This window comes from Vicugna pacos, chromosome 5 (assembly GCF_048564905.1).
Source record: "Vicugna pacos chromosome 5, VicPac4, whole genome shotgun sequence".
Lineage (NCBI taxonomy): Eukaryota > Metazoa > Chordata > Mammalia > Artiodactyla > Camelidae > Vicugna > Vicugna pacos.
In genome coordinates, this window is record NC_132991.1 from 93995007 (window position 1) to 94007361 (window position 12355).

Sequence of the window (12355 nt, forward strand, 5' to 3'; positions counted from 1 at the left end):
GATCAAACTGGAGCTGAGGTCCTCATGAAATCATCACCTCGACAGCATCATTCTGCAGGATCGTCCCACAGAGGGGAGAGATAGTGTCACTGGGTCAGCACAATGGGAACCACACTTTGGGACTAGAGTCAGAGAGGAAATGAGTCCCTAATAAGTGTCAGTCCTGGGTTTGCTCGGAAATATGAACAAATAGCTTGCTTGGCTAGAACCTCTGTAATAGCCCAAAATGGTAGATCATAATTATTGTCACAGTGTTTTCTCCCATTTTATTAAATTAGATCCTTTGATCTCAAATATAATAAAGCAACTGGGGCAAGAAAACAGGCCTATCAATTTATACAGATGGTTTTTCCTTTCCTTTTAGGTAATAAGGTTAGAAAGTCAAGTATCACGTTATAAATTGGCTGCTGAAAATGCTGAAAAAATAGAAGATGAACTTAAGGCTGAAAAACGGAAACTTCAAAGAGAGGTACATTTTCTAGGCTATTTCTAGGAAAAGAATGGGTAAGGATATTCTAGTTGGGAGAGCAGAAGGAGGATTGAGCGCCAGGAAATATGCTGGATTATTATTCCTTGACACATCACCATCCCAGACCACTCTGAGGGCCACGCTCACATCATGAAGGAGGTCATAGTTTGGCCAGTTAGGAGCTCAGGGCCAGAATCACTGTCGGGCTTTTTCTACGGTGATTGTAACTGTTATGCCACCGTCTCCCACTTCTGCTGAGAAGCCTGTCGCCCTGACTGCGGGCCTTTTTTAGGTGATTTTCTTCCCTCTGCAGTTCTTTTTGCCTTTGATTTTTCTATGGTTTCACTCTAATGTGTTACATGTGCATTTACTGCTGTTCTGCCTAGAACATGTTGTGTTTCTTTGATCGTGAAGCCTTTTTTCTAAATCAGATTTGGAAAATTTTCAACCCTGATCTCCTTAAGTAACTCCTCTTCCCTAGTCACCTTCTCCCTGGGACTCTGATGAGACGGCATCAGACCTCCTCATTGACCCTCTGCATTTCTCTACCATCTGTCTTTTCACCTTCCCGTCTGCTTACCTCTCTGTTGTGTAATGTTTTTGCATAGATCTTCTAGTCCACCCTCTTTTGTTTTTTTAAAATGTGCTCACTCCTGATGGCTTCTTGTTGTATGGTGGTGTACATTACTTTGTTTTTGTTTCAATTTATGTACTTTCCTTTCCTTATTTCTTTGAAGATTTCATACACAGCTGTTCTGTTTTCCACACTGACAACAAAATCGCCTTCAGTCCATAGGGTCTAGTTCTGTTGCCTATTGCTTCTGTTGACTCAAACGGTTTGTCCTGTCGTGTGTTTGGTGTTTCATGAGGTTATGCTTGATTTTCCTTTGTAGGAATACTCCAGACCTGACCTGGGGGATTTCCACAAAGAGGGCTTGCTTCTGCTTCTGCCTCTGCCTCTGCTGGTGAAAGACAGGGCAGGGGGCTTTCACTCGCCTCAGGACCCCACCCACCCTCCGTGAGGGTTTTGGGTGAGAAACAGAGCCGCAGACTCTGTTCTGATGATGCCCAACTCCACAACCACATGGCTGTTAAACATCCACCTTAGGGCACCTCCTCTCTGCTTTGCCACCTGCTGGTCCAGGCAGCTCCCTGCTGACGTGGCTTCTGCTGTGACTCCCAGGCTCTGTGGTCCAGGCTCCAGGGTGTGACCCTCTTGGCCTCAGGCATTCCTGCATTGGTTTCCAGCTGCCCAGGGCTGTGGGGACCACCTCCTCCAGCTGGCCTGGCTCAGCTCTTGTCTTTTTGATGTTTGCCTCTCTTACCTCTATGAGGCCATCGGGACCCCCAAGACTGTGCCATGTCTGGGGTCTAGTTGTTTCAGAGGAGGAGGTTTCCCTAGTCACTCATGAGGCCAGAATCTTGGGCCTTGTGTTGCTTTTTAAGAATTATATGTATATACACACATAGGTATGTGCGTTTTTAGGATATCAGTAGGTGCAGGTCGTCATTGTCATTTTCGGTAGAATTGGAATCGGAGCTCACTGCCTTTCGTCTTTATTTCCAGCTTCGCTCAGCGTTGGACAAGACAGAAGAGCTCGAGGTGAGCAACGGCCACTTAGTGAAGCGTCTGGAAAAAATGAAAGCAAATAGAAGTGTGCTCTTGTCCCAGCAGTAAACGCCAGTTATGAACTGGAAACAGATGGGTGAATGGGGAGCATTGTTCTGTAGGCTTTTCTGTTGCTGTCTGAGAGCGCTGCTGCTTGCCCTGCTTCTGAGGAAACACCCCCGGGGAGCACCCGGCTCTTCCGTGCCCCCCCAAGCAGGCAGGATCACGTCAGAAGCCCCAGCAGCCACCGGATGCCTCTGTCTGCAGACTTCGACCCGGGCTGGGGCGGCTGCCCCCAACCCGCAGGCCATTCGATAAGCACACTGGGCAGTGGGAGCTGTGTTCCCAGCAGGGAGGCAGCCTCTTAATGCCGTAAACGTGGTGATCAAAGATTCAAGTGGGACTTGAGTTTTCTTTTCCTGTGTCTTGCTGAAAATTAAGGGGAAATGTTACAGTGTTGGGACTTCCTTTCATGGCAGAATCTACAATTTGAGCGCCTTCAGTAGTATCTCTTTAGTCTACGCTTTTCATACACAAAAAACACTGTGGAACCACAAGCCATTACCAAGCAAAACTCTATCACTAGAAACAAGGGGATGGTCTAGAAGTAAAAGTGACCTTAAGAAGACTCTTTACAGGCAACAATGAAGCTTTTCTAAGGGATTTTTGCATCAGTTCAATCAAAAGAATACTTTTTTTCCAGGGTAATTAGGCAACAGCTTCTCTGAAAATGACAGCTTTTCATTCGCATTATTGAATCCTTATATTTGGGATTGAAGTTGTTAACTTCTTTTAAAGAATGTACTATTAGAAAAATTAAAAAATGAAATGTTGAAAGACTTTAGCAATGTGTTTTTTTCCCCTACTGAGAAAGATCTTTAACTATTTCATATGAATTGTTCTGTATACTTTGGGTCATCTTTTTATTTTGTTAGCATATCAAATCAATTCAATTTTCTTTCCCTGTTTAAAAAAGAACTAATATTCACAATGAGTAAGAACAAAACACTTATAAGAATCCGCACTCAAAGTGAAAAGTAAAGTGTAGAAGCGGAGACAACTCAGATCTCTTCAAGGACAAAAGTAGATGAAGTTTGGCTACTTACTGATTTTTAATTACTCTTTGTATAGGTTGTGTTTTAAATAAAGCTGGTTCAGCAGGCTTTTCAGGATATCAGCAAGAACAAAACAAGACAATATCACCCATAACTGCGCCTCATGTGGACAGGTGGAGAATGCTGGTGTAGGGACTTGAGCTGGGTGTATGTAATTAAGGAGACATTCCCAGCCTAGTGCTAGAAGTCACGAAGGTCCGTCCCCCAGCACTGTCTGGATCTGGGATACACGAGGCTACGTTTTATTGGTAAGAGCAACTCGGTCTCTTTGTGCCGAGGATATTTTACAGTTCAGATCTTCTTAGTCTTGATTATTCCATAGAGAAAACTGTCCAGTCACTCATCCAAACACATCAGTGCCCACAGACCTATAGCTGCTGCATATTCAAAACCAACATTTTTACATAGAAACCTACTCTGCACTGATCCCATGAAAGCACCCACTCCCCACAGCAAAGTGGTGTTTATATTTACTGAAGATTTGTTAGAACAAATTTTAGGATGGTTGATTTCAAAAGACTTCTAAGTTTGAAATTCTACTTAGTGAGTGTTAACCATTTCAAGTTCTTTCAAGAGGGCAATATGTATGTTCTTTTTTATATTCTAACTGGATCGCTCTGTTGTAGAGCAGAAATGAACACAGCATTGTAAATCAACTACTCTTCAATTTAAAAAAAAAAAGAATGCAATATATCAGACAGGGTCCAAGTCCAAAAACAAAACCACCCAGGAATTTGAACAGGAAAAATGTAATATATACATTAAACTGTAAGAGAGGAGTAAGTACTTAAGGATGAAACAGGATCTAAAGAAACCCAAGAATGGGACAAACTGGGACTGAGACCTTACTGGCAGATAGGGGCCACTACCCACTAGGGGGCAGACAAGTTGGGTGGCAGAGGGCTGACGCCAGCAGGTAGGAAAACTTGGGCCAGGACTGGAAATGTTGGTAGAGGGTGACGCGGGTGAACTGAATTGCCCACCACAGGTGCCCTGTGGACGAGGAGGAGCGGAAGGAACCAGAAGGGGAAGCCCTATATCCCGCACTGTCCCTCCAGCCAGCAAGAGAGAGATGTTGACTTCATTGTCTTAGCCTTAACGTTCCTTCCACATCTTAACGCAAGCATATTTAACCAGTCAAGTGTCCACAGAGCTCACGGATGACACTAATAATAGCAAACATTTGTCATTTAGACGTGCCTGGCAGGCAGCGAGATGCCTTTACATGTTTTCACTCAGTTGATTTTCATGAAAACCTTAAAGAGGGAGGTTATCAAATTCACATCACAATGAGGAAACTGGAGCCCAGGTAAGTTAACTGGCCGGAAGCCTCTCAGCTGGTAAAGGAGCTCCGTGTGCTTGTCTCACCAGCCCTGGGAAGGTGGTGTTTCCCAAATCACTGTCTCTGGGGAAGTCAGACCTTTAGTCTCTACCTCTCGTACTGGTCCTTACAGACACAACCAATCCATCATACACTTCCTCATCCAGGGGAAGATAGGACACAATTTTGTATTTCATAGAATTAAAAATTTCCTGACTTACCTTTCAGAATGTTTCCTTAAGTCCGTGATAGTACAGGTTTTTCTTAATTCCAGGGAATATTGCAATTCTGAACTGCATTTGATTTATGTTATCCATTTAGAACATCCATCTCACGTCTTTGATAATTTTGATAAAAGACAATGTGGGGCAGTGAGTAGCCTCTGCCAGGTGTTACAGATATTACAAAGGTGAAAAGACAGACAGGTCCCTGCAGGGGGACAGGCAGCCTGGCTCACAAAGGCGCCTACTGCTCTTCTCTGCCATGTTTTCCCACTGCATTTCCTGAGAATTCCCAGTGTATAGCTTCCAGGCCATTAAGGCTGCCCTACAAATGTGCCCCACTCTTCTGCATCTCAGTCGGCCCCACATGTCTTAGCCCCCCATGGCTTCTCCCTGGTATCATTTAGACTGTACCTTCCTTCAGAGGAACCGTCTTAAGCTTCGTACACCATGGCCTGCCTGATACACGGCAAGACCTCAGCAGGTGTTTGTGGAATAAAAAAAAAATTGTTAGCAGCTCCTGAATAGAGAGGTGAATATGCATAAGGACATCAAAGTTCACATGGGAGAAGATCCTGATGAGCTCCACAAAAACATCCAGAGTGAGGCTCTGTGAGAACGATTACAGGGACTTTCTATTTTCTTCTTTACAGTTTTCTGCATTTTCTACATGAAATACATGTGACTATAATAAGATTAAAATATTTAAGTTATGAACAATAAATAATATGTTAAAATAATCAAATCATAAAAGGCAAGTAAAAACGATTATGTAAATGCCGTTATTCTCAACTTGGAATAGGTTAAAATGACTGCATTAAATCACAAAGAGACGGACAGATTTCTTTAAAATGTAAAACTTCACGTCAAAACAATATAAGCCCCAAATCTAAGTCCGGGTGTGGCAGAGATGCAGGCTTCACGCAGATACCACCAGAAGCAAGGATCCCACTGCCCCAAGGCTAGTGTGGAATATCTGGAAATGGTGTCAAAAAACTAAGATTTTAATGCAATCTTAAGTGATTTTAAACAAATGCCTTAAGTAAAAATCAAACTTGATGGGGAAAATATGCACATTTTAAAGACAGAATAACAATGCCTTGAGAAGCCATGTTAAGAGAGTCTGAGCCAAAGGGAAAATTTAGGAGTATTGATTTGGATATCTTGTTCATCTTGGATTTTTTTTTTATTGCTTTTAATTTCCTTAAACAACTGCATTAAAATATCATTTATCTTGATTACTGAGCTTTCCGGTGCCCCCTTAAATTGTGCCCCCGAGGCGAGTAAATGCCTGTTTTCTCTCCCCAGCCCTGCTGCGCTAACGGCCTTTTGGAAGCCTGTCCGAGGGACGACACACTGTGTTAAAGACGGGACACTGGCGGGGAACAGCCTGACCAAGGAGGGCAGCCGGCGGGGCCGTCCCCCGGCGGCCGCTGGGCCCAAACCAGGGGGCGCACCGCCCAGCTTTTTCCTCCAGGGGTTTTGCACAGTCGCACTGCCCAGACAAGGGTCGGGGGTCGCAGACTGCAAAGCAGGGAAAGCTTCCAGGGGCGTCGCTGCGAGCCAAGCCCGCCTCCCTAAGCTCGCCTCCCGCCCGCGCGCGGCCAATGCAGAGTCCCGGCCGTCGACCCGGTTCTCGCTTTCGCGCCCTCAGACCGGGCCAGTCACCGCTCCGCCCCTGTTCGAGCCGACCAATGGGAGCGCCCCAGAGGGCAGTAGGCGGGCCACTGACGGCCGTTACCCGACAGGCCCCGCGGCTGCACGTGGAGCGCCCCTGGCCCTGAGGCGGCGGCCGGGACCAGACGCCTCACGTGTGGCAGCGGCGGCAGCGACACGGTTCTGAGGTGCGACAGGCGTGGTCGCGGGCAGCCGGGGCGGCGGTTGCGGTCAGGCGAGGGCAGAGGCCGGGGGCGTGAGGAGACGCGGCAGCGAAGCCTAGTTGTGGCGGGTCCCAGCTAAGGGCCCGTAGGCGCCGAGGGCCGTGGGGGTGGAGGAGGCCTTCGAGGGCCCCTCCGGCGGGTCCTGCAGAGGGAGGCGGGCGAGGTCGCGGGTCCGGGGGCGCCGCCGTGGTCCGCAGGTTTTGTGCGTTCGTCTGGTACCTTTCTATTCCGTTCCAGGCGGGCCCCTCAGGCCTCGCCTCGCGGGCGCCGGGGTGGCTTGCGCCCCTAAGCCTCATTAGAGCGGAGTTGCAGCACCTGACTTATTTCTCCGGGGAAAGGTGGAAATTCACGCGTGTGTTGTGACAGTGGCACCTCCACGGCGGGCGGGCTCGGGGTCCGGCCGCACCCGAGACTCGGTCCGAAGCGAAAAATGGACAATGGACGTTAGTTAACTGCCCAGAAGTGCGGGATGGACGGCAGAAGTGTGGGAGTTTTTCCAAGCTGACAGCGGTTCCTGGGGGTAGTGTGAAGGGCCAGGAAGGTTCCCCTGAAAAACGGATATTGGGGGTGAGATCTGAAGGTTGAGCAGGAATTACAGGTGGTTGGCGCGCCGGGGTGTGGCAGGCAGAGAACGCGCGTGGCCCAACCTGTTTGAGGAGGTGCAACGGCCAGTGTATGTGGGACCCACAAAGAGCCAAGGTTAATGCAGAGCCCAGGCCCTTGGAGGGTCGTGCAGACCATACTATGATTTTTATCATTGTCCAAACAGTGACAATCTGTTGCTGAGTTTTAAGCAATAGGGTCAGCTGATCAGATTTGCGTTTTGGAAGGATTATTCTGGCCGGGTAGGAGCTTATTGCCGTGATCCATGTAAGAGTTAGTGGCCTCTTGACTAAGATGTATCGGGTTAAAACTGACAAGACCTGGTAGAGATGAGGGAGGTGTCGAGGGAGAGCAATTCCTGGTTTTGTTCTGGGACTGAAAACGCAGGAGGGAATAGTTTGGTAAATGAGAACTGGGAGTGCAGAATAAAAAGGGGTATATGCTTAGGAGTGGAATTGATGGATCACATGATCATTCTGTGTGTGTTTGTGTGTGTCTTTCTCTCCCCTGAGGAACTGCCAGGTTGTTTTACAAAATGGCAGTACCATTTTACATCCCCCTTACCCTGCAATATATGAGGGTTTCTGTTCTCCATTTCCTTGACGATACTTACTTTTCTTTTTTTTTTTTTAATAGCCATCCTAGTGGGTGTAATGTGGTATCTCATTGTGGTTTTGATTTGCATTTCCCTACTAAATGGTGGTATATTGAACACCTTTTCATATGTTTATTGGCCATTTGTATATCTTCTTTGGAGAAATGTTTATTCGGGTCCTTTGCTCATTTTAAAAATTGGGTTGTTTGTCTTTTTGTTGGAGTTGTAAGAGTTCTTTATATATTCTGGGTGATAGACCCTTATCAGATGTATAATTTGCAAGTGTTTTTTATACTAAAATATTCCCCTTTGTCAAAGTTCTTGTCCTCGGGTGTCTGTTCATATTTAAGAATGAAGCTTGCAAAACGTTAAATGTAGATTTGAATGCAGAATCAGATGTGAATGAGAATCCAGCTTCTAAAGAATTAAGAGATTTGCAAAATGTGTATGTTCTTCTTGCTAATTTTTTTGAAATTACACATTTTTTAAAATTTAAACTCTTACTTATGTTAAGTAATGGGTTTATTGTTCATGAATAAATTAAAAATATTTAAAATTTTGTTTTACTTTTAATATGATAGGTGTTACAAATGCTCTTTGGGGTTCTTACTTAATACTTTTAAGAATGTGAAGAGTTCCTGAGTCCAAAAAGTAAAAAAACCATTTATCTATTCTAATGCTAATTATTCTGTTAAACTAGCTTTCTTTGCAACTATTCTTTGTTTTAAATATTTACCTGGCATTCCTAGAGTAGGATCTTTACTGACTTACATAAAATTCCTTAAGTCAGGGGTTGCAAACTTGGGGGTTTTAAATGTAGTGTAGAAGTCCATAAATCCTTTGAATTATACGTGTACGTATGTACATTTTCTCAGGAAAGTGAGTGTGTGACTTTTATCAGTTCTTCAACAGGTCCATAATCCCAAAAGTTAACAACTGCTAGCCAGTCTATGGCAGTAAAAATAATAAAGGGCTGTTAAGCTCGATGTTGGGCCAAATTTTTTCAGTTACTAGCTAAAAAGAATTTATGAAACATTATTTGAAGGTTGAATACTTCCAATTCAGATGATTCCTGAACTTCACGTCTGTATCTCTATGTCAAATTGTTATAGGCACTTAGAACTTAGTATGTATAAAAATGAACTCATCATCTCCATTGCTCCCCACCCCAAATCAAAATAATATAAAAAACAGAAAACTATTCTTCCTCGTAGTATCCTAGTTCAGTGAGCGTACTGTCAACAATAACGAGGTCACTTTTGTAAATAAATCTAGTTATCCTGTCTCCTCTTCTTAGCCTTCTCTTACATTGGGGCTATCCCATATTTGTCCTGTTAACTTGAGATGCTCTGTTTTTTTTCTTGCTCCTTAGTCTAGCTAGCCCTTATGTGACCTTCATGATTTAGCACAGTTAGGTCATTTTCTTTTAAGCTTTCCCTTACCTTTATCAATGCAAGCATGCTATATTATTGCTTAATAATAGCTTGATATTATTTAATCGTCTGAAATCCAAAATAGGTACAAGTTATATTTCTCTTACTCAGTTAGCATTTTAGTTTTCAATTGCTTTGTAAATACAACTCTCAGTTTTAAGAACTCAAGATGTGTTTTGTGTGTGTGACATTATATCCTTTATATTAAATTCAGTACTATTGATATAGCAGTCAGTATTATAGCTAACTCCTGCTCGCTCTTTCAGATCTCAGATTAAAGGAAACTTTCTCACGAAGGCCTTCCCTAGTCTTTAGACTAGGTTAGGTCTTTTTATATTTCCCATAACACTAATTTCTTTTTTTATATTTGTGTTTCCCAAATCTTCAGATTATAGAAATTTCCTATTATTTCTGGACTCCAAATTAGGCTGTGGAATCTATATTTTTAAGGAGTGCCCTAAGTGATTCTTACATCAGGCAAGTTTAAAAAAAGGTACTCTACATAAGATTAATGTGCTCTGTCCCCATCCTCCGGTGCAACTTTTGGAAATTGCTTATTTTTGTATGCTTATCATTCTTCACTGGGGCAGGGACTCCATGTCCTTAGCATATGACTTAGTAAACAGGGGTTCGATCATTATTGAATAACATATTAAAGAATGATTCTCTAGAGAAGGGTATTTATTCCTGAAACTAGAATGTAATTTCTTGATAATAGGGTAGTTATGTGGTTAACATTATTAGAAACTGCCAGTTTTACAAAATAAATGGCTTCAACATTTTATATTCACTTTAGCAATGTATGAGCTCCAGTTTGTGCAACTCATCCTCACCAGTATTTGGTGTTATCAGGGTTTTTTTCCCCCCATTCTAGTGACTGAAGTGGTATCTTGGTGGTTTAAATTTGCATTTCTCTGATGACTAATGATGAACACTTGTTCATACACTTAAAAGTAATTATAAGCTTTGTGTTAGGTATGTGTGAAGTAAAACTCCAAGTACTTTGTCCCTTTTATTAGATTGCCTTTTTTTTTTAAGATTTTATTTGTGCAAATTCTTTACATAATCTGTGAAGGAAAAGCTGGTCTGGGCTAACAAGGTAACTCACAAATCTAAGTATCGCAATACTGATCTGAGTTCTGCTGGATTAACTCGTAAATCTAAGTTAATTAGTGTTGGTTTGCTGTTCATGTTTTTTTTTGCTAGCCAGCTGGATTTTCAAAGAGAGATATCTGGCTTTGGAGTGTTGGTTTACTGCCTCCCCGCCTCCACTTTTGTGATGATAATGCTGCTAAAGCTGTTCCATGCCTATTGGCTGAATACCCCAAGCTTGTACTTTACCCTATAAAACCTCATGCACACGTCTTGGAGGTGCTCAGAGCTTCGGAGCAGAAGCCCCTCTGAGCCCGCCGGCGTAATACATCTTGAGTACTCCAACCCTCCGAGTGGTGCTTGTTTCTTCGCTGGCCTGTCGTTTCCGTAACAAATCTAGGTAAAAGTCCCCTGTTGGAATATAAATTGTGACTATTTTCTCCCAGTCTTTGGCTTGTCTTTTCACTTTTTAGTGGTGTCTTTTGATGAGCAGAAATTTAATATTTTTGCTTAAGTTCAAATTAACAATTTTTTATTAACACCTTCAGTGTTCTAAGAAATCTTTGCCTGCTCTAAAGATATGAATATGTTCTTTTATCGTTTCTTTGAGGAACTTTATAGGTTTGGTTTTCACATTCAGAAATGGGATCCAATTAACTTTTGTTACTGTGTGTGATGTGAGGTAGGGATCCTGGTATTTTTCCCCTTACGGAAATCTAGTTGTGCCAGTACCATTTATTGAATAGGCCTTAGACCTTCCTTTACACATTGAATTGAATTAATACCCTTCTTAAAAATCAAGTGGCTCTCTTTCTTGACTCTCATAATCTGTTCTTTAACCTGTTAGTCTTAACATTCTATACTACCAATGCTGTATCTTTGTAAGTCTTGAAATATGTCATCCAAATTTCTTCTAGATTGTTTGGCTATTCCAGGTTCATTGCACTTCCATGTAAGTTTGCAGTCAGCTTGTCAACTGCTACCAAAAAAATCGGTCTGCAATTCTGAATGAAATTGTGTTGAATCTGCAGCTCAGTTTGTAGAGAACAGATCTTAACAATATTGATTCTCTTGATCCAGCAGTGTAATATATCTCTCTATTTGTTCATTACATTTAACCATTAAGTATTTCATGTTTTTCTAATGCTCTTGTAAGTAGTACTGTTTTTGAATTTTCATTTTCTAATTGTTTGTTGCTGGAATATAGAAATATACTCATTTTATATATTGACTTTGTACTCTTCAGCCTTGCTAAATTTACCTATTAGTTCTGGTAGTTTCTTTATATATCCCTTTGGTTTTTCTCTGCATTATCATATGGTCTCTTTTTTCCCAATCTGTATGCTTTTATTTCTTTATTACTGTCTAGGAACCTCAAGTACATCAAATATAAGTGGTGAGGGAGTAAATGTGTTGTTTTTGACAGAATTATTTAAGTTTTCATCATCAAGTATGATGTTAACTTTAGAGTTCATTTGGGTTTTTTGTATGTAGATACATGTTATTAGATTGAGAAAGTTTCTTACTGTTTCTGGTTTGCTGAGAGCTTTTACCATGAATTGGTTCTGAGTTTTAATAAATGTTATCAAATTTTTTTCTGCATCTTTTGAAATGATCATGTGATTTTTCTCCTTTGTTCTCTTACTGTAGTGAATAACATTGATTTTTCAAATGTTAAACCAAACTTGCATTCCTGGGAAAAACTCCATTTGATCAGGATGCATTATCCTTTTTATATGTTGCTGGATTTACTTTGCCAAAAATTACTTTGGGACATATGAGTCTGTGTACATGAGAAGTATTGGTATTTTTTTCCTTGGAATTTCCTCAGAGTTTGGTGTCAAGGTTATGCTGGATCTGTAAAACATATTGGGAAATCTTCCCTCACCCGTACTTCTCTAGAGGACTTTGCTTAAGACAGTTCCGACTTTATTTCTACTTTAATTGTTTGATTGACTTCACCACTGAAATCATCTACATCTGGAATTTTCTTTGAGGAAAAAAATTTAATTACAGA

The 12355-nt window shown here is 42.2% G+C and overlaps 2 protein-coding genes across 7 annotated transcripts in view; both read left to right on the plus strand.

The window, feature by feature from the left end:
* LRRFIP1 (LRR binding FLII interacting protein 1) overlaps positions 1 to 2920 on the plus strand; it is a 142825-nt gene extending 139905 nt beyond the window's left edge. For all 4 annotated transcript variants that reach the window (XM_072961935.1, XM_072961931.1, XM_072961936.1 and 1 more), the window contains 2 exons: positions 365 to 469; positions 2037 to 2920. In XM_072961935.1, the coding sequence (XP_072818036.1) occupies positions 365 to 469; positions 2037 to 2147 (216 nt within the window). In that variant the 3' untranslated portion in view covers positions 2148 to 2920. The remainder of the gene's footprint in view (positions 1 to 364; positions 470 to 2036) is intronic.
* A 3589-nt stretch (positions 2921 to 6509) lies between these two features.
* Positions 6510 to 12355, plus strand: part of RBM44 (RNA binding motif protein 44) — a 36817-nt gene continuing 30971 nt past the window's right edge. For all 3 annotated transcript variants that reach the window (XM_072961938.1, XM_072961940.1, XM_072961939.1), the window contains exon 1: positions 6510 to 6579. The gene's annotated coding sequence lies outside the window, so the exon portion shown is untranslated. The remainder of the gene's footprint in view (positions 6580 to 12355) is intronic.